This window comes from Hesperophylax consimilis, chromosome 5 (assembly GCF_061612785.1).
Source record: "Hesperophylax consimilis isolate HC1 chromosome 5, BYU_Hcon_1.0, whole genome shotgun sequence".
Classification (NCBI taxonomy): domain Eukaryota; kingdom Metazoa; phylum Arthropoda; class Insecta; order Trichoptera; family Limnephilidae; genus Hesperophylax; species Hesperophylax consimilis.
Window position 1 is genome coordinate 33,765,277 of NC_142840.1, and position 24,144 is coordinate 33,789,420.

Genomic DNA, 24,144 nt, shown 5'->3' on the forward strand with positions numbered 1-24,144 from the left:
CCCACTAAAACTCTTGGAAATGTTCATACACTCCTCAAATAAAATAAAAAAACAAACTCAAAAATTCAACAAAAACGAAAAATTTCTTCGCCCAGTGTCAACAAAACATCTAAATCAAATATGCACGTGTGTTACAGGGAAGCTCCCATTCATCAAGAATAATTTATATAAATAAGAGGTATTGTCCGTACGTGTGTGCTCTAGAGACTCAAAACTACTCGACCGACTTCGCTGAAAATTTCAAAGTTTGTTTTTCATTAGTGTCAAGAGTGTTTAAAAACTGTTTTGAATGGTAGAAAAAGTTATGTCCGAAGAAGATGTAAAATGTTGCGTATGTAATAAACGAAGAAAAGGGTACAAGGAGAATGTATGAAGTAAGTATATTAACAAAAATAGTGGTATTGTTATATACACGAAGACGATATTTAAAGACGTACTCTTTACTGAAACGAATATGACTAATGCAAACTGTATTATTATAAGACTGAGCATTAATAATAAACTACCTATACAAATAATATCAATATACAGGACACACTCTGCTGTTATATCCACTTTTATTGGAGAATTGAATAATATTATTTTAAATAATAAATGTACAAATAATTTTCTAATTGGCGATATTAATATTAACATTGCTGAAAATAATCACACTATTGAAAAGGACAATTATATTAACATGATGACCGCTTTAAATTTTAAACCCTGTATTAATAAATATACTAGAGAATTTAATAATCAAATACCATCATGTATTGATCACATATGGTGTAATTCCAACTACATTGATAATCTTCAAACAATAATATGGAGAAACAACATAACGGACCATCATACATGTATTCTTAACCTTAACATAGAAAAACAAAACATTAATAATAGTAATAAATCTAACATGCCTAAAATATCGATAAACCAACAAATACTTCATGAAAAACTGTCTCACGAAACATGGGAATCTATACTCTGCACAGAAGATGTAAATAATAGTGCTTTAAAATTTCATGACACCTTACAAAAGCATATAAAAGATTCAAGCTGTGAAATACACAAAAAAATATATAAAAAAAAATTCAAAAAAATTAAACCATGGATTACCCATGGTCTAGTGGTTTCCATTAGAGAAAAAGAAAAATTATTTAAACTTACAAAAAAATTCCCACTAAATAATTCAATTATTTTACACTTTAAAAAATACAGAAATAAACTAACGGCACTAATTAAAATGACCAAAGAAGAATTCTACAAACAAAAGATGTTAAATTCAAGTAACAGTGGTAAAAAAATTTGGAAAACAATAAATGAAATAATTGATAAAAAAAGAAAGACAAGTGACATTTTAAAGCTGCACATTAACAATAATATGATGCAAGTTTCTGATAACCCAAAACTATGTGCGAACGCTTTAAATAATTTTTTTTCAAATGTCGGAAAAAATCTCGCAAACGAAATTACTAACAACATAGATAATACCACCACATCAGGAATTCCAGTAGCTTCATTAAATAAAACGGTAAAAACATTCGAAACGATAACCGAACAAGAAACTGTTGTTATAATACAAAACCTAAAAACTGAGTCCGCACCAGGTTTTGATGGGATAACCGTTGAAATTCTGAAAAAAAATCTTAACTTTTTGAAAAAACCTATTACACATATCATAAATAATAGTCTTAAAAAGGGAATCTTTCCATCTATTTACAAAAAAACTATTATTTCACCGATTTTTAAATCAGGTGATACTAAAGAAATTAATAACTACCGACCTATATCAGTATTATCAAATATCTCAAAAATTTTTGAAAAGGTAGCAAAAAAGCAACTGCTAAAATTTATTGAAACTAATAATATATTGAGTGACCAACAATTTGGATTTCGCGAAAAAATAAGCACACAGGACGCAATTATAGATTTAACAACAAAAATACATCAAGCACTAGACAAAGGCAAAAAATCTCTTGCAATATTCATAGACCTAAAGAAAGCCTTCAACAGCATAAGTCACAAAAAATTACTCTACAAGCTTAACAAAATAGGAATTATAGATAATGCCAAAATGTGGATAGAAAGTTTCCTGAACTCTAGAAGTCAATATGTAAAAATAAATAACACTCTCAGTGAACCGAACACAAGTGACTTTGGAATACCACAAGGCACCATATTGGGCCCTCTTCTATTCATATTATATGTTAATAATATCTTTAAATTACCATTAACAGGAAAACTCATTTCATATGCAGATGATACTGCAATTATATTTCAAGCGAATTCATTGAATGAACTTGAAATAATTGCTAACAATGATATCAATACGTTAAAAGAATGGTTTGATAAAAACTTATTAACATTAAATATTGAAAAAACATATTATATAATTTTTAGTATAAACAAAATAAACCCTTTTATTAAATTAAATATTAAAATACATTCAAAAAAATGCATATCAAAAAAATCTACTTGCCAAAATAATGACTGTTTATCCATAGGAAATAAAAATGAAATTAAATATTTAGGTGTAATAATAGATAGTCAACTTAAGTGGAAAACTCACATAAACAATATCATAAATAGATTAAGAAAACTCATTTACATATTTATTAGTCTAAGAAATATACTTAACTTAAAAATTCTTAAAAATATTTACTACGCTCTAGCCCATTCAATAATACAGTATGGTATCGTTGCGTGGGGGGGAGCTTACAAATCATCACTTTTACCGCTGGAAATCACTCAAAGGCTGTTAATAAAAATTTTAATAAAAAAACCATCAGACTACCCAACCTTACAACTTTTCCAAGATTTTCAAGTCCCATCACTAAAAAATACATATACGAAAAATACGCTACTTCAAATCCACAAAGATCTGTATAAGAAGTCACACCATGCCATGGTTCGTGTCGAGAGCAATAGGCAAAATACAATGGGTCGCTTATGGACTCCATTAATGCATACCAGTTTTGCACAACACTATTACACGTACACTGGAGTGGTATGGTTTAATAAATTAACGACTGAGTTGAGATTAGAACCGGATTTTAATAAATTTAAAAATAAAATTAACCTCACTACAATAAATAATTTAACGAATTAGAATGACGATGATATCTCACTAAATTATTTCATAAATTATTATATAAAAAAACTAAAATCTCTTCACTTTATATGTTTTTATGATTCTTTTTTTCTTCTATTTACATATGTATGTTAAGTTTTTATTATTTTCCCTTTACACACGAGTTTTAGACTCTTGTAAAGGTAAACATGTTAATTTTTATTGAAATATGTTCTTACTATGTAAATTTAAACATTATACTGTATTTTATAAAATAAATAAAAATATTAAAAAAAAAAAAAAAAAAAGTAGTAGTGAATATCAGATGAAGTCGGGGACGCCCAAGGAAGACATGACATTATTAATTAAAGCAAGTACTTACATATTGTTTTGATTTCTTTATGGTAATATTGTTTCCACCTTAAAATGCACCCAGTTTTCAGATACACTAGAATAAACGACATCAACACTTTATTCAAAACAATTCATAGCCCCGATCAATGCTGGGTATAAGTCAGCTGGTAGATTATAGATATATGCAAAAAATGCTTGACAACCTTTTTCTGGAAAGTCAGGGTCGCAATGAAATTTACAAAAAAACAAATAATAATTATAATTATTTTGGTCATTTCCCGCCAAAACATTAAAATTGCCATCCAGTAGGGCGTGCGCTCCACATTAAGAAACGCTAATCTAATAACTCTAACAGACTGATGAGAGTTTCAATAAAAGGGTAGCTTACTTAAAAGGTACTTCTACGGTAAAATGCTCCAGAAGCTATGGGTGTCTAATGAAAACCTGTTCGCTCAAACTAGGCCCTTGACCGGTCACATTCGGTTCTCCTAGTTACTGGTCATATATCTAATTATTCGAGCTTCAATGATTTTCACCTGTTAAAACACTGTTTGTAAACAGTTGTAAATGTCCATTAAATATTTTGTAACTCTTGTGTGGATCCCAACTTCCAACTGCCAGGAACCAATGAGACGATTGCATCCCCAATTTGGGTTTGTTGTGGGGTTGAAGGGAGTGGAGGGAGGAAAGAGATGTGGCTCTGGAGCAGTATTTGACACAATTGATCACGACTTAATCATTAAGAGATTAGAGGAAACATTTGGTTTGAAATACGACATCAAAAATTGTCTCGCATCTTATCTATCCAATCGCTTAGAAGCCGTAAAGGTTAGAGATATACTGTCTATCTTAGCAGTGGTCTTCAGTAGTACCCCAGGGATCCGTTTTGGATCCACTTCTCTTCATTCTTTTACAAATGATGTAGCTAAAATAATCGAGTTTTTTGGTCTCTTGTCTCACTGCTACGTTGGCGATCAGCAAATTTAGTTTCACTCGCTCCAAACGAAATCAATAGTCTCAAAAACTCTATAGCGGAATGTCTCGAAGCAATAACTCGTTAGGTGTCTTCAAACAAGCTGAAACTGAATCAATCTACTGCTAAATTTCTCTTGGGGGCCACAAAAAAACGTAAACATTTCATAGATTCACCTATTTCTATTTGCGGCAGCGATTTCATCCCAAACACAACAGTCAAACTTATCGGTGTCAATTAAGATTCGGGATTTTTGTTAAAAGTCAAATAAATAGGACTGTAAGCACCGGTTTTTTTGATCTACGACAACTTGTCTGAAGTTTGTCTGAAGAAATCATTCTTCAGAGGCACAAAACTACTTATCAACTCTTACGCAGTCTCACGTCTCGATTACTGCAACAGCATTTATGCCAGCCTTCCGGAATATTAAAATGACAAACTTCAATATGTGTTTAATGCAGCAGCGCGGCTCATAACCGTCTCTAAACACTTGCACATCTCAGAACACATTCGTAACTTTCACTGGCTCAAGTGCCCTAAAAGAATCCAGTATAAATTGTGCTTGATGATGTTTAAATCCATAAATGAATTGGCCCCACCCTACATCTATGAACTATGTGTCTAGAAAAACACTAGTCTGAGGCAGTCAACTCTTAGATAAGCAATATCCTTAGCTATAGGCAGACTGATGTAGTGAAAGCCAAATACTAAGTTTGGTGATCGTGCTTTTGGAGTATCTGGGCTGAAGGCTTATCAACAGGTCCAACAGAATTCTTGTCTTAACTGTCCTGGTCCTGAGATTAGCATTCTTGTTTTGACTATAATACATCCTTATCACATTTTTTGAATCAGAGTTACATTATTCAAAATCTGTCTTATACCGAAAAACGAATAACATTTAGGAAGATGAATTCTGATCAAAACCTTGCACTGTTGTACCGCCCAGCATTAAATCTTATTTTCCTTCCCTAAATACTGTCATTAAGGAACATAATCATATTTTTAAATATATACCGGAACGTCCAAATTTCCAATTATGTTGTGTACGTGCGAACCCTGTCTAAATTTCTCTAATAAACAATAAACAGTGTTGATCTCAATTAACCAACCAGGTAAGTATCGTACTGTATTTTACCTGCCTGTACAAAATATAATTAAATCAGAATAAAAACTTCGTACATTCTAGGATCCCATTCATCAATCAAATGCATTGTACATATAGTTTTTTGTTAGTTTTTGACGAACCGGTGGATACAATCTGTTAGTCATAAATTGATAATAGTTTGACCAGTCTATAGTTAGTAATAATATAGATAATTGTACAAATGTATTGTATATTTGTACAGCGCCCTTGATGTGATTTGTCACAAAAACGGCACTGTAGAAATCATTCAAATATCATTATTGTATTATTTTTATACTTCTAAATTTAATAATACGTAAACGTAATCCCCAGCACGGGAGATCCTAGTGATTGTATCTTTTTGTTACATAAAAAGGTATATAATAAAACACTTATTATTATTAATCCCTACGTACTTAATAATCATTATTTAATTTATGCAATATTTAAAGAAAATCAAACAATGCATTATATTCATTTTTTCAATGCCAAAACTTTCTTAGATACCATAATTTTTGAAAAAATGTTAAAAAGAAAGTCCAAATAAACACGACGATTTCACTTTTGGAAGCAATCTTTACTGAACCACTTAATTTCTAATTCTTGAACCAAATTTACAGGAAGACAAACTGCAAAATGGCCAAGTTAAAACAGGACTTCTCTGCGCTCAGTCGATTATCATTGGAAATTTGTTGGTTCAAATAATATTCATTTGGGATGCGTGCTCCTTAAAACTAGAAACAAATTCGATCAACGACATTTTTAGTTCATCAATGCACCGATATAATAGTCCAACGATATAAATATCCGTGTTCAACATTGGACGTTTGAAAGGGCGCGAGCTTTTTTAATTTTTTACATAACTTATTACGCTTCACATAATTTCTTTTTTAAATTTTAATACATTTTCCTCTTCTTTTATGTCCATTGGTTGGGATTTCTTGGAAGCTCTTCACTGCTCTATATAATAATGAGTTTTGTGATTGTGACTTCTTCCGAAAGGGAAGTCTTATTTTGCTAAGATTTTAATATTTTTATTTCAGTTTCCTTTCCAAATCAACGGTTTCATTTTAATCATCCTTTTTACTATGGTTCTTACAATGTAACTTGCTTTTTAAATATTGTTTTTGTATTTATTAATAAATTTATTAAAATTATAATTTCAATACGGGCATGAGCCTAATATGGTAGTGAAGAGAACATAAATAAATTGAAAATTGAAATTTATACTAAATAATAAAAATAAATAAAAAAGTATAATTATTTTTAAATAGTTCATAAGGGGTATGTATCGCCCGTAGAACCATTTATTGGCTAATTAGGTCGCCCCAAGTGGATCACTATGTTTGGTGACTTAGCAGGGGTGCTCGGGTTCATGGATGAGGTTTTTCTAGGTTTTGGCGGCGAATACGTCTGCCCACTTACTGCGTGGGGGGCCGGATCGGGAGATACTGGTTTAGGGATATAATTTGAACTTTCCAGCAGAACTCTCTCGACCCGATCCCCTTGTACCGCAGTGGGAGAGATGGATTCATACGTCCAGCACTCCTGGACCCACTGGCCCCAGATTCCTACCAAATTATCATATCTTTTCCTTCCCTGAACTTACTCTCCTTCCTTTACTTGAAAAGATGCTCTACCCAGTATCCCCAAATATGACATAGGCCTGAGTGAAATTATTTTTCTCAAGGCCTTCTGTGTGGAGCTACTAAAAAAGTAGTAAAAGCTAGTAAAAAGTAACCCAAAATTTTCAATAAATTTTCCACTTATAATTTGGGGATATTATAAATGTTATTGAATAATATCTCCAAAAGAATGCATATAAGTGAACTCGTCCATTGTAACCGAGAAGGGAAAAGTTCTGTTAATGGTATTGGTTTCAAATGAAGGAACTGTTTTATCTGCCAAGAGGGTTTAACATCTAAAGATTTTCTTCTATGTTTTTATTTTATTTATTTTAATATCATTAGCACTGTTTGGTTTTCAATTTAACTGGAAGAAATAGTTAACTAAATGGAGATGGGTTAATACAACACCTTCAAAACAACTTAAAAACACCCTCACATGTAAAACCGTTACACTGATATTATTATGGTAAACTTTGTAGTATTTAGAAAGGAAGCAGGTACCTACAGGTGATTAGATGAATGTGGTTTCAAATGGGCTTAGCCATGGTTGGTGACCAGATCTGAAGAACAAGTTACTTAACAACCTTGCTCCAACTCCTTCCCTTCCCCACAACTTTCAGGATTAGCACGTACCCTAATTAGGGATGCTATAGTCTCACTGGCTTCGAACGATCGGGAGCAGTTGGTATTCTTGTGCTGTATTTATAACAAAATATTTTTTTGTGTTTATTATGACTATGTCTTCACCTCAAGGTCTCCTTAATGTAACTAAACTTGTTTGTCATTGAATTGTTAATTTTTTAATGTATATTATTAATATAAATAATCACTGCACTAGTAATTACTAGCCGTGAAAAATTACGGGATGTAAAAAGACTTTCCGTGGAGAACACAGCGCGGCGAGTGTCTTTTCTCAATTCTAAGAAAGCTCTCGTCCAGGCTGTCGTCCAATGACAGGGTGCGTCCCTAAACCATACATGAAGAATACACCGTAGTACAAGTGTTAAATATTTTATTTTATTTATCTTATATTCAATTTTATGTCATGTAATTCATTTAAATGACATGTAATTCATTTATATTTCATTTAATTCATTTATATGTCAGGCAGTATATCGCAACGCTCTGTTCAGCCGAATAAAACACGCATTGGTCTCAAATAACAACGTATTATTCTTATTACTGGAGTGCGATTTACATAATATCCAAAGGTTCTATATAAACTGAAAGAAAAAAACTTGCGAATAAAAATGTATTTCAGATAAGTTTTATGTGCATTTCGGAAGAATTTTTAGGCCCACCTTCATTGTCTTGTATTCAATAAGTTGGTAGAAATTTAATCAGTATAAGTGGCTCGTCTTATCAGTACTAGTCCACTGAGAGGGCGTGGAGCGGGTTGTGTGGGGGAGAGAGGAGGTGGGCTGGAAAGTACAGGCTATTACATCATGTTGCATACCGAGCCTTTTGTAGAAACTAATCTAAATATCGAAGATGACGTCACTCCCTTAGCGTTGATCGAAGATTTTAAATGCCTAACAATTATTTTACAAGCAATAATTATTCGTCTGAAACACTCATCCACATTGAAAAATCTCCTGATAAAAGATACATGACGCCAACGGGACTCGAACCCATGACCCTTCGAAGATTACAAGAATCTTACAAGATTTTTCAATGTCGATGAGTGTTTCAGACGAATAATTATTGCTTGTAAAATAATTGTTACCCTTTGTGCTATGCATAAAAAAATCTTGTCTTAAAAATTAGCTTACCAAAAAATTATAATTTTAAATGCCATCATTTGTTTGTTAATGTAATATTCGGCATTGACTTCAAGCTGTCGGCATCTTTATCTATGTTTTACTTCTGTAACTAAATGATGTATGTTTTGTAGTACATATAGAAATAAACCTTCTAAAACAATACACTCCTCATAGATTAAAGAAGACCACAACAAATTCCTTATGAATGTGTTTCGTGATCCAATTATTTTCCTAACTGGGGCTAAAATTTCCAATACAAAACTGTGTTTACGACAATCAAATGGGAAGGAGATCTACTTTGTCAAGCGAGTGTCAGTGAGACAGAGCGCTGGGCTATTGGGATATTTGGAATATTTGTTTCTGTTCAAATTTGTACATATGGCACTTCAAGTTTTCTTCTTTATTCTATAATACTCCACGACATCGTACTCGGAGAAAACTTTTTTTATAGGTTAAGATTTAAAATATTGCTTATATATTAAAAATCTCTACCAAATATTTGTAATCAGGTTAAAAACGGGATTGCAAGCCTTTAAAGAATTAATTTATAGGTTTCCTAATAAACTTTCAGTAAAACGCGAATGTGTTATCGTGATGTCGGAACACGTGTTAATTTTAATATTTTCGCATGTCCTCATTGTACGTTATCAGGAAAAACGCAGGTGCATGAACACGTGTTCCGATATATTATGAATGTACTTAATGTTTTTTAAGAAACGGCCACAATCCTATTATTAACAGGATTTTAATAAATCAGCATTATTTTTTTATACTCAAATCCGTATAATGAATTAGGACGTTATTCATAAAATTTGAACAATTCATCAAATTTAAAAACTGATTTTAAAGTTCTGAGAAGGTTCTATTCAAGTTTTGCTATTAAATGATGACTGGCCAATTGTTTCACTAAACTGAAATAATAACAGAACTTGAATAGGTCCTTCACAGAACTTGAATTTTTACTTTTAAATTTCATGAATTGTTCAAATTCTGTGAAACAACCCGTCCAAAGAGGACAGTCTGACAAGGTGAAATAAATAACATTTCCCCCTGACTCTACAAGATGATTCCATCCGAATGAATCGCAATACAACACAGATAAAACAATTAAAATTATCTGTAAAACCATTGTGCTTAGATTCGCTCAGTCTCATGGGGAAAATTCGACATACTCGTACAAAAGTTATCAGCAAGTAATGCATACTCCGTAAAATCCTTCGAAAAGATGGCAAAAATGGAAGGGTCTTGTGGTCTTGAAAATTGGCAGAATCTGTCATCTGATGGCGCGAATCCAAATTACCAGGTAGTAAGCAGCAAGCAGACCAGAAGAAAAAGTTGTTGGGAAGACTTTTACATGAGCTACAATTAGAGGCGCTACTGCGTACTAATATTTCGTCAAAACTGGTTCCAATTCGTACGCGATAAGCAGTGCGCATTGACCTGATTCGGTGGTTTTAATTAAATCGCAGGATGTCAGTTGGAGGTAAAAAAGCTGAACCTATTTTTTTCGCTTCATGTCTCATCTAAATATATATTAAGATATGGTTTTAGCCGATAGACCAACACAGGTAATTTGTAATCATTATTTAGTCAGTAGAATTTTATTCCTGCTGTAATTTATTTTGAATAACTGTATTGTTTATTTTTGTAATAATTTCGTTAGTTCATATTTTCAATATTATATTAAGTTCACGTGTATTTTTTAATTTTACTTTAACTTTACTGTACTGCACATTTCGTCAAAAGTATTCCCTAGTGAGATGTGCAGCTTATTATTTTAGTATAATTTACTCTTTTTTTAATACATAGATAATTTAGTGACCTTTGTCGATCTAATTATCTATGTATTCAAAATAGATCGTTAGAACGACAGAGGTCGCTAAATTTCCATTTTGAATACTTAGTGACCTCTGTCGTTCTAATGATCTACTTTTAATACATAGATAATTAGAACTACAGAGGTCACTAAAATACGTTGGTTATGTGTTGACATCAGGTTGCAACAAACAGGTGCTACGACATGGAAGTTGGATGGACATAATATATTGGTGATAGATGATAATGCAGGGTTTTCCAATAAGAGGTGTTATTTTGATATTCAATCGTAAAAGATCAATGATTTCGTTGATTGTGTGGCATGTAGGGCCGTCTTGTTGGAAGTTAACGTTGTCCAGATCAATACCATCCAATTCCGGCCATAAAAATTCATTAATCATTTCTCGATAACGCAATCCATTCACCGTAACTGTTGCTCAAGCCTCATTTTCGAAAAAGTAAGGTCCAATGACTCCGCCGGATCATAAACCGCACCAAACAGACACACGTTAAAGATAGAGAGGCTTTTCAGTATTAATTTTTGGGTTTTCCGAGCCCCATATGCGACAATTTTGCTTGTTGACGAAGCCACCGAGGTGGAAATGGGCCTCATCACTCACGATGATTTGCATTTGATTCACTCAAGTGAATTTTAATAATTTAAATGCGTTATTGAAGCGTGTATCGTTCCATTTTTATTAATGGCGTAGTTTTTAATTGTCAAATGTCAAAAAATGACAGCTTTAAAAGTAACATCTACCGAAATAGCGGGCTATTCAAAATATCACCTCTTATTGGAAAACCCTGTATTATAATAAAGTTTTTTTCTCTCACCGAACATAAACTTGAAAAACGATTTTTAAGTTCATAGTAAATACATATCAATAGCATTTAAATGGATTTAAAAGTAAAAAAGATTATTCAAGATTTTTTTTTTAATTCAAATATCAAATTAGGCGAATCATGAATGAAGTACTATTTAATTAAAATGTCCCCTCTTATAAGTTTAATACCTGTTTTCAACCGACTGCGGATCATTTACTTTAGAAAAAAGATTATTAGCCACCGATCTCAGAATATGGCTGAGCAGAAACGATTGAATTAATTTAACAATTCATCGAAATTCACGAAGGGAGTTGGTAAATAATGTAAAAGTTTAATTTTGAAATCATCAGAGTTCTTCGAAGAATTATTCTTTTCCGGTGGTAAAAGCTTTTAGCTGTTTTAAGTTCTCCGTATAGAACTTTGGCTTAAATGATTAAAAAATTCATTCAGACTAGCCAAGCCGGAGGATACCTCTACCTTTGTATTCGTATTCACTGCTTATTGAATGCATTATTAAATTATCATATTATGTACTCAACACTGATTATTCCCTATTCGATTACGAGATAATTTTTGAACGTAAGTGTTCTTGGTTTACAACTAGACTAAATATTTTAAATAAAACATTTTACTCAACTGTCTGATCAAATATTTTTATTGATTTTTTACATATTTTCTTAAACAATATTTTTCAATTAGCAAATAAACATTTTCCTATTAAAATCATATTATTTATTAATTATAAGGGGCAGTTTGTTATTCGTACATATAAATTAAATGGTAGGTGGGTATGTACATATTTTGCGAAGTTATTTTATATGCACTTTGCACATGCGTCTGTTCGTAAAATAAAAACACTTTACTTTTAAATTCGATCTTATTGTTATCTTGCAAAATAATCCAACCTTCAAAATGGATATCAAGACACATTATTCGCTAGATCATTGAATCATACAAGAAAAATGAAAGGTTGATATTTTGTGTATAAATACACAAGTTGAACATCTTTTGAATCTGTTATTGATTTGGAAGAACATTGCAAGAAGTGATCTACTATACTTTGAACATTAACTTTTCGTTCAACAACAGCAAAAAATAAAATATATTTTATCCATATTATGATTATATTAACACATATTATACAATATCACATTCCTACATACATAAAAGCCAAAACTATTTATTTTCATTATCCTAAAAATTTATACATTTCTAATTGATCTATTTGTCATATTACTTATTATATTCATTGTTTTTTTAACTTCTATTAAAAACTAACGAAGCTTTGCAATTTCCTAAGTCTTTAAGCTACTTATTTTTTTTTGAGAGATTAACTTAAAATTAAGTAAATGGGTATAATGAAGTAACAATGGTTGTGAAAAGCACAGATTGGAAATAAATTTAATGAATTTGCCACATTAACTTTTATTACAGAAATTGTATTGTAATAAAGCAGTTATTTAACAATCATACGAAAATTTGTGCAAAAGAAATTGCGTAACCAATAAGTTGGAAAAATTAATAATTTCAAGTTTATACTTAGGCATATGATAATGTTTGTACACTTGTAGTTGAATTAGGTACAAACTTATTATTTAAACTGTGAGAATGAGTTGAAATAAACCGCCAACCAGGTTTATCGTAAAAGCTTCTCAATAGAGGTATCTTAAAAAAATCTTCAGTATTTTATTTACCAGTAGGTACAAATAAGTCTTCTACGCTGATAATAAAATTAATTAGCAATCTCAGACTTCTATCTAATTTATTTACAGCATAACTTATGTTCATTTTTAAATAAATAATTCATTAATAAACATTCTTTCAATTTGATATGTTTCATTTTAATTTGGGACTACAAATATAACGACAATTAACATACACGGTCTTGAAAACAGTACAAGATATAAAAACAATAAAGTATTTTGGTGGTTTGACTTCATGGCCGAATTCAAAATATGACAAAAGAGAGTGCTTGAGATGTTGTATGAATTAGAATGATAAAATGAGTGTATGTCAAGATAGAGTTGTGTAGGTTTGTCCTCTCTGCCAGCCCCCACGAGGACAAACATGATGGTTAGTTATTTAGTTAGTTAATGACAAACTAATCTCCGCTTTGGCAAATGATTATTTAATTTTCAGTTGGGATGTTCTATGGATTGTTTGTTATACAGGGTGGACATTTAAACCTCACTCTTTAGTAAAAAAAGATACAGCATGTGCTATGGAAATACTCTGAAAACGCATGAAACCCAATCTTCTTAAAAACGTAATTACCCAATTACATATATAATTTTATTTGAGTTTATTTATTTATACGTACCAAGTAACTGAGAAGATAAACCGATAGAAGTGTATTATACACGGAGAAAAAATAAGATTAACTTTTGGTAAAATACAAATATACTTACGAGTATTAATTAGAATGTCATGATGGAAGTCGGAACATGTATTCATAACATTCAAAATATTTTCGCATTTTTATAATAAAGGTAAAGCAGGTGCATGAACACGTGTTCCGATATATTAGGAATTTACGAAAAGGTTTTCAGGAAATGGGATGCAATCCCGTTTTTTACCGGATTTAAAATATTTTTGTTATTTGTTTTTGGGGTGTTATGCCGTGTTGCGCTAACTCCTTCTTTAGCCAACGTTTCGGACAGCATTGCAGTGTGCATTGCATGATGATGATAAGCTGGGTCCAGACATGTTCTTTTCTCCGTACCGTACCTCCGTTTCGTACCAGCGTCGCGATCCAAAAACTCTGGACGCATCATCTTTTGTCCGTACCGTACCTCCGTTTCGTATCCGCGTCGCGATCAAGAGCCCGTATCTCCGTAACGTCGCTGCGATCATCGCGTGTTCATTTCCTCCCACCATGTCGTCGACTGCGGAAGTGTTTGAGAATTTGACGATTGCTTGCGCGTCCTTCATTGTTATTCACAATAATATAACGAAAAAAAACAAAAAAGGCGACGTTGGTGGGAGTTAGAATTGTTCAAAAACAGAGAAAGATGTAAAACGCCGCGAACACGTCCAGACTGGTGCAGACCCGTACCGTATCGCCTTTGAACGGGTCGAAAAACCGACTCGCGATGGATCGGAGCGTATCTCTATCCGTATCGAGACGCCGTACCACCGTACCGTACCGAACGGGCGTCCAAACTAGCGTTCTTGATCGCGACGCTGATACGAAACGGAGGTACGGTACGGAGAAAAGAACATGTCTGGACCCAGCTATAGACACTGCAATGCTGTTCGAAACATTGGCTAAATAAGGAGTTAGCGCAACACGGCATAACACCCCAAAAATAAATAGCAAAAATATTTTTTGCTGTGAAATTCTTAAATAATGGATTAAAAATAATTTCAAAAGATTTAAAAAAATAGAAATACTAATTTTTCTTCGTGTAAGAGTGTCTCGTGGGCCCGAAGTAAGGTCAACTTTCCCCTATTTCACACGAATTATCAAATTTCAAAATATTGATATTTTTTTTTCGACAGATAACCAATCTCACTAACTCGCTTGGGCCAAGAGTCGAAAGATCTTATACATGCAAAATAAAAAAAAAACTTTTGATCCAACAAATTCCGACCCTCACAAGTATGTTTTTTTGTTTGGAACATTAGCATATAATGTACTGAACGCAAAGTTCTTTACGACCCGATCACACATTTTCAGTTTTTTTAAAGCCAATAATACCGAACGCTCAGTTCACTCACATCCAAGTTGTGATAGGATATTTTAAACGGGAAGGCTTATGCTAACTAAATGCCCTACTGCGATACTCCTCACTCTTTACAGTGATCTTACGAGCTGAAAAGGTTTTTATGTCGCACCCTGTATGTACAACTTGAAACACCATTGTGAGACCAAACACCATCAGCATGCAGTTGAATTCTTTAACTCCATAATTATTTACACAAAAAACCTTCAAAGAAAAATCACAAATAAATATTTTTCGATGCCTTTTTAAACACGTTGTCCCTAAAAAATATGAACTTTTTAAATATTTACATTGGCTGTAAATACTAACAACGATTGTAATTCTCGAGATTGGTTTCAATTCATGAACACTAATCACCACTAGAATGTTTTTTCAGTTAGTTACACAATGTAACAAACCACCCTGTCAAACAGATACACAATTAATAATGTATTATGGATATGTTTGAGTTTGTCTTAAAGCGTTTAATGTTTATTGATCACTGTAGTGCCTGCTCAGTGCGTTGTCCAGCTGTTTGCTGAAATACAAACATTGTATGATATTAATTAATTTAATCACAATTCAATCATTTTCACATTCCTCTCCACGTGCATTAACCCTTTCGGGACGAATCCCGCGCACTGCTCGGGAAGCATATTTAGTCAGAATGGTCGTAAACCCGCGCATTGCGCGGGACAGTGCCAGGCCTGTTTGAATACTTTTTTTGAGAAATTTGGAAGGAAATTCTCCCTTAATTATGATTATTCAAGGTGTGAAAAATCCTCGGATCTTCAAATTACCCAAATTTAATGACACATTTTCAAAAATCGTATTTTCCTAATATTATTTGAAACTCGTATTTTGTCTGTTGCGCATATGTAAGAGTGCGTTTTGCGCATTCTGTAAGTTTATCTACGTGCATGAGGGATAACTACACAAGTATATGGTGACCCTCTTGCATAAATCTTCAGACAAAAATTGACAAGTTTTGGCTGATTCTGATTATGGATATATTATAATATTAATTTATTTCTTATTATAGAAAACCAATATTGGACGCTTTGTCACGACCAAATTCGCCATTTACTTTCAAGATTGTATCGAAACTATATGACAACTTGGTGAAAACAATAACAGAGGGATTCCACATGTATACTGATTACAGAAAAAAACATTATATTTTAATGTATGGTGTCAGAAGTAAAAAATATGAACACCTTTTTTATCAAAATGTACTGATACAAAGAATCACCTCCCGAAGTTGGTGCACTTAACCACCGGACACCTTATATATAAATTCTGCGCCCGTAGTACGTGCATCGTCCATTAAAAAAATGTGGCACCTCAAAAGCTTATCGACCTACACGGTAAACAAAAATATATTACGGAAAATGCGTAAGTAAACGTGTATTAATTTAAGGTTTTGGATATATATTACGACCAAACTAACATAACATGTAGAATATTTATCGTCCCGAAAGTGTTCAAAATAATAGTGGTAAGTTTTTAGAGAGATTTTTATTGTTGTGGAATTTTTCAGTTATATTTAAAGTAAAGTCATATTTTTATAGCTTAACTGAGCTATACGTTTCCATTATGATCGAATAATTTTATTGAAACAATTTTAATAACATTCAAACAAATTGTAGTAGAAAACACACACCACTTGTTACTAATAAGCAATTCCAGTGAAACATGTTATTATTTAGTACTACGTATACGTAAAAGTAATTCATTAATCGTTTTATGAAAACTTTTAACAACCTAGACACCCAAATTGATTGACTAGCCCTTCAGAGAAAGGGGAACAAACTATGTTTCGCTGAGCGTGGAGGGGGCGTGACCGTCTCCTTTTATGTAATTTGTCAATAAATGAATCTGATAGTACAGGCAACTCGAATTGCAATATCACCATTTATTTCACGTAAATAAAATCTGCGTAGAATTTTCTAGTTCTTTTTACAAAGGCGCCAAAATGCTTTCTGAAAAAACTTAACTAACACATCCCAAATCGGGTGAAACAAAAGTTTGAGCTTGTTTCCAAAACTGTATATTTTATTACACTTTTTAGTTAGACACTTTTGAAAATGTGTTATAATTTACCTACCTATCCCATTTTTAGAATCGCCACGTAACCCGATTTGAAGGTGGTTTGGTTTTTTAACCGTTTTTACGAACATTCCTATTCTGAACAGAAAAGTCCAACAATGGTCTGCGTTACAAACCATTGCCTTACTTTAGCGGTCTTGCTTTTCTGCACAGGGTCTGCATATTTCGATGTGCGATTTTTGGTATTTAACGTACGACTGGTGTCGTAGATTATTCAAAGCATTATTGAACCCTCCCGGTGCCATAAAGATGGTCACATGGTTTGTATCCAGCTCGTCGAAATTACACATGGATTTCATTTTAGGGAAAGTCTATTAATTTGGATGTCTACGTTTTAAACTTAGTTCTGACTAGAACTTAGGCCACTTACTCACGGATCAGTTATTGGCATATATTAAGAATGCGTGAAATGTTGCGCGATGTCACTGCACTCGCACACTGCTGCACACATGTATATAACACATTATTTCAAAAGTATTAATGCTTTTTTTATGAATATCCTTCTTCTGTTAATTATTTGTTTATAGGATTGTTGATTTCACAGAGCCCCGTATGAGAGTGGCTTTACTGTTGAACGACAAAACGATGCAAGTTTGCTCTGCCAGATTTCGATCGCTTTGGCGGTCTTAGAAAAAATTACAATTTGAAAACTATTTTAAATATGAAAGCGACATTAAAAAAATAATGGTTTTAGCATGTGAATTCAATAATTCATAAACAAATACTGAAGTTCTAAATTATTAATATTGTTTCAATAATAAAATTAAGCTTATGTATATTGAATAATAAGATCTGTAGAGGCCGCAATATATATATACATATATATTAAATTAAGTGGGTACTGAAAAACATGGATAAAATAAAAAATGGGCTAAAATCATCGTATTCATGGTAAAAGATAATGAATTATTGGTTTTAATCATGATTTTTTTCTCTCTTTGTGACTATGTATAATGGACAACATTATATTTTGAATAATATACAGTACTAAGAACCGTACATGTAATAATTCTAGATTTCCTTACTTAAGATGTGATTGTAAGAGTGGACTACCTTTGTAATACACATCTTTGAACATACTAGGACACGTTTTGCCGGCACCCTGGAACAAAAAACAGACAACGTTATGTAGATAAAAATGCAATATATACATATAGTTACCTATATTCCAGGACACTTTTCGGGAGTTGCAGATCTATGGCACCACAAACAAATCGGAAAAAGTGGCAGATAAAAGTAAAGTTGCATGTCAAATTATGTACATTGGATCTGATAAAGTGTGCTTTGATCTCCGATGTAATTTCTATCACTGTGCAATTATTATTAGGCATGTAATATTTGTTATCTTTAAAAGTGCAAGTAAAGGGGAGAGTAGGACAGCTAGATGAGAAGACATTTGAGGAGAGTAGGAAGGATACAAACAGTTCCGTCGCTGACCTGTTTTACGTTGAAGTCAATGTTGGTGCGCACGGGGCGGTGGTGCAACGGCTGTGGCGGCCGGAAATTGTTGCCCAGCGGCGCCTTGGGGTGCTTGGCGTCCCCCTGCATAAGACGGCGCAGGCCGTGCAACTGAAACACAAGAACAAGGATTGTCACATGCATAACTACTAGGTGCACTATCGAGGTGTTGCCAAGTGGCACCTTGGGGTACTTGGCATCCCCCTGCACGAGACAGCGCAGGCCACGAAAGACAGTAACACGACTGGTCACATACGTAACATATTAGGTGCGCTAACTGACATAATACGTGACTTGCATAGCTGCACCTTGGGGTGCTTAGCGTCCCCCTGCATGAGACGGTCATGCAGGTGTGAAACAAAGGGACACAACTCTTCACATACATAAACGAGTTGAACTGGTTTGCAAGAGTCCTTGGCCAATATGCATAAGTTAAACAAATAAAATGCCAGATAAATAACTATAAATTTTCAACAGAAATATTTTATCACGTAAACGATACCAAAACTTTTTGCTCTTTAGTTTGGCTTTTTAATTGCTTGTCAGTAATATTTATTTGTGGAATATGTCGTACCTGAGCAATTACAAAGTTAAAGAAAAGTAATTATATCGCCAAATATTCTTCAAGGTTTTTGTTATTAAATAAAATTAACGTAATACAATTTTCTTATACGCCACCATTTAATCAAAATAATCGACGTGTTTCGAAACCAATGGTTTCTGCCTCAGCATAAATTTGTAAGGAAAACTAATATATATGATAATGTAAAAATTAATATGTATTGACAAAAAAATTATTGAGGTGATTCAATAGCTATTATCAAAAAAAAAATCGGTAAAATATTATAAAACAGGTAATTATTGCATTTGCTAAAAAAAACTTTGTTCAATTATCACATCAGACTCAAGAAGTAATTAAGATATCTAAATAATAAAAAAATAAATATAATGTAAAATTGTTATGAATATGGGATATCATTGATAATGTGAAAACTATTTTAGGAGACGGCGATTGAAAAGTTGCTTAAAATGGCTTAAGCTATGTTTGGTGATCAAATCTGAATAGTCAAGTACTCCCCCACCTTCCTCTCCCCAGCTCCAATTGGGATGCCATAGTCTCATTGGCTTCAGACGGTTGGGAGCAGTTGGGACTCTTGTGCGGTATTCAACATTGCGACCAAATTATTTTTATACTTCATACTTAAAATTCAGAATTAAAAATATCATCTTGCAACTATTTTTTCCCATATTTTTGGCAGGTATCTATTTATAATAATTATAAATTTCTAAGGACGGGTTGTTTCGGAGAATTTGAACAATTCATCAAATTTCAACGATCATTTACGGGTTCTGTTAAAGTCCTATTCAAATTCTGTTATTATATCATTATAGGCTAGTTGCTTGACAGAACTGAAATAAAAACAAAACTTAAAAATATCTTTCACAGAACTTGAAAATTAACTTTGAAATTTGAAGAATTGTTCAAATTCTCCGAAACAACCCGTCCTAAGAATTAGTTTGTAACTTAGACAGTGTCTCGGATAAACAGATCCAATTTTTATTCATATAGAATAATATTTTAGGACGTAAACCCAAAAACGATTGTGATGAAACAATAACACGATATATGTTAAAAGATAGAACTGAGGATTCTGTGTCAAATGATTTGGTGAATTACTTCTCGGATAGCATCAGCAACATGTTACATAAATGCAATCACAAAGCTACTCATATTGTACTGGAAAAACTGCCTCACAGTTTATTTATACCAAGAGCTACTATAACTGATATTGAAAACATTGTTATAAAAATGAAAAACTCTAAAAGCACAGGTATTGACAATATAAGAATGTTTGATTTAAAAAGAAATATAAAAACTCTTGGACCAATAATTACTCATTTAATCAATACGATAATAAAGCAAGCAAAAATTCAACAAAAATTTAAATGTAGCATGACTAGACCAATATTTAAAGGTGGAAAACACATTGAACTTGTAAATTATAGGCCTATTAGTATACTACCTGCGTTAGAAAAAATTCTCGAAAAATTTTTATCAAATAAATTAAATAATTACATTGAAAAATTCGCTATCATAGATCTAAATCAATATGGCTTTCAAAGAAAAAAAAATACTGAAAAATTACTGCAAGATTTTTCTAATTACATAAATAATCAATTAAATAATAAATTACATGTTATTGTGTTATTTATCGATAACTCTAAAGCTTTTGACACAATTAACTCTAAAAAACTGCTAGAAACCTTAGAAAAAATTGGAATAAGAGGAAATGTGTTAAATTTAATTAAAGATTATCTTAGAAATAGAAAAATATGTACCAAAATAAATAATACTTTTAGTAAAACAAAGAATGTATCTGCAGGAGTTCCACAAGGTTCCATATTGGGACCTACACTATATATAATTTATGTAACTATAATGAATTTTTTTTTCTCTTTTGTTAAACATTTTGTATTTGCAGATGATACGGCATTGGTCATATCACATAAAGATCTAAAAATTGCAATTGAACTCATGCAAATTGACTTTAATCAACTTTGTAAATGGTCACATGATGCAGGACTATTAATAAATGCTAAAAAAACCAAAGTTATGCATATAAGATCACCTAATGCCAGATTTCAATTTAATCCTAATATTATTTCTCATAGTTTTAATTGCATCCATAAAAATATCCCGACTAATTGTAAATGTGAAAGCTTAGAATTAGTTATAGAATATGTCTATCTTGGTGTTACAGTAGATTGCTTTTTCAAACGTTACAAGCATATTAAAAAAAACCTGTAAAAGACTCAGATCAATTGCTGGCAGAATGTACACATAAAATTTTTTCCTATCAATTGAAACACTTAAAATAATTTATATGTCAATGGCAGAATCTATTATAAGATATGGATTAACCATATGGGGAAATACTAGTATAACCAATCTGAAACAAGTCCAAGTTGTACAAAACGCAATTGTAAAATTACTAGTCGTCTCTAATATTTTTAGACAGAGAGACATAATACACCTTTGCTGTTTCAGAGTGCCAAAATTTTACCCGTTAAGGCTATTCTATGGAAAAAAATCATAATTCAATATATATTTACCCCGCAGCATAAAAAAAAATTAGAACATAAATACAGTACTAGATTCACGCGCAATGACGGGTTAATAGTTCCGAAATTTAATAATAAATACGGACAGATAACGTTTGAATACAACACACCAAAGATATTTAATTTATTACCTGACACTATAAAGCAATGTAAATCTATGAATAAGGTTAAATATATGGTGAAAAATTGGCTATCGGAAAAAACATATTTACTTTAATATGTATGAAAAATTGTATGAAAAAATTGTTGATTCTGTAGATATAAGATGCAAATTATAACTTATAAAAATGGATATGAAACTAAACTTTAAGCACCTGTTGACAAGCCAATTCAATTGGCTTAGCAGGACTTGTTTGTTCATATGTATTAACTATTTATTCAATAAATAAAAATAAAAAAATAAAAAAAAAAAAATACCTATGACTCGTACTAAAAGTCTAAAAGAATATTAATTTTGATTTTGAAATATGAGATCCACAAATATGACACGTGTCATACCAACATTCTCTATTTATATATAGTGTAGGTACACCGCTCCACACAACTCCCAACGGTTTCAACCCATCGACAAAGTATCCAATAGTGTGACAAGAAATGAAGCGAAAGTAATTTTGTCGTCCGAACTCCAATCAACTCTCGTTGTTTACCCATCTATTATGAGAGTATTAGGGAAGTCGGCAGTCAGCAGTCCACATTATGCGGTGTGCAATGCTTTCACCTTAATTTGTTGACTCTTGGGATGGGAATAACTTCAGCACTTCTATTAATTCATGTCTATACCAACGCACCTTGTTGTGACATTCAAATTATAACAAAGATTGCGCCCAGGAAAGCATAAAGCTGTCAATAACACTTTATTACAGGTAGTACATGTATTATATATCACGTCATAGATAAATTATTTATGAATATTGATTGACAGTTGATTGGAATTAATGCGAGGCTATCAGTTAAATCCTATTTCGTATTAATCATTATTATGAATCTTAAATTATGAATACCAAAAAATGATTTAATAAATTGCAGCATTTCCTATAGCCTTGAGTTAAAGTATAATTTAAATAAAAAACTTTTATTACGTTATAAAAAATTAATGCTTTAACTACTACAAAATATATTTTTAATTAGAAAATTATGAACTCATATAAAAAATACAACTTTAAAAATATGCTCTTTTATGGCTAAGATTATTAGAGAAATTTTCCTTGATTAAATTTTATCCTTTTCATAAAATTTTTATAATAAATTAAAACTACTTCTGCGCATAAATCAGCCTGTGAACTCAGCTTGCCAAGCGATCTCTATGCTTATCACCTGTATTCGTTATGATATAAGATACTAAGAATAGTAGACATATTTCTTGTGTATATATTTGTATTATAGGCAGGTACTGTCACCGTAGCGATTTGATCATTGATAATAATTGTCTGTGACAGGTGGCAACACTGAATCAGTTCCAATGATAACAGCACAAATCTCTTGGCATTTTTCGCTTACGGGTGTTCCTGGCTGCATGAATTTTAGTTTAAAAAATTAAATAGTAATTTAGTTCATTAAATTAACCTTCAATCAGTTGTGAACATTGCTTTATTTAATATACGCCATTCCAGATAACTAGATTGCAGACCACCGCACTCTTAACGAGCGATGCATAGACCTGTACCGTAATTACAGGCAATCGAATGTATGCGGTTTTTGTTACTTGCTATTGAGGGTAGGTCGGTAGTTGGTTCTCGAGAAAAGGAGAAGTAAAGACTCCCCGCAATGCCACGGTAGTGGGTGTGGGTGACTAGGAGCAAGAACCGAAACGTGTATGTGAAGGAAACCATTAAAACGTTATCGCCTATTCATGATCATAAATTTTATTCGTCTTACATCCGGCTCGCAGTGGAAATATAGGTAAATTAAGTGGGAATAAGGTGTACCGGAGTTAGACCTTCGCTATTACATTTGCGGGGGCAGATATTAAATATGAACGTTTACAATTAACATTTTCCTAATATAGCGATAGAAGTCGGAGATAAGTTGGAGAGCCTTTCCAGCCTAGGTGGGAAGCGCCACCATTTGATATCTGATTGGACTTTTGCATTCTGTTTTAACTTATAACGTTGTTCATTCACTGACTAAATATGTATTTTAAAATTATAACCACATAGTTTTACGCACTTAAAGTGAAATAACTAAATAAGTTTTTAAAATTTTATTTTATAATGGATA

The 24,144-nt window shown here is 32.3% G+C and overlaps 1 protein-coding gene across 1 annotated transcript in view; it reads right to left on the reverse strand.

Moving 5' to 3' along the window:
* Nucleotides 1-14,890: 14,890 nt before the first annotated feature.
* CARPB (Carbonic anhydrase-related protein B) overlaps nt 14,891-24,144 on the reverse strand; it is a 335,706-nt gene continuing 326,452 nt past the window's right edge. Inside the window, exons 9-11 of the mRNA XM_089632140.1 lie at nt 18,784-18,915; nt 18,372-18,448; nt 14,891-15,775 (exon numbers count right to left, since the gene is read on the reverse strand). Of these exons, the coding sequence (XP_089488266.1) occupies nt 15,730-15,775; nt 18,372-18,448; nt 18,784-18,915 (255 nt within the window). The 3' untranslated portion in view covers nt 14,891-15,729. The remainder of the gene's footprint in view (nt 15,776-18,371; nt 18,449-18,783; nt 18,916-24,144) is intronic.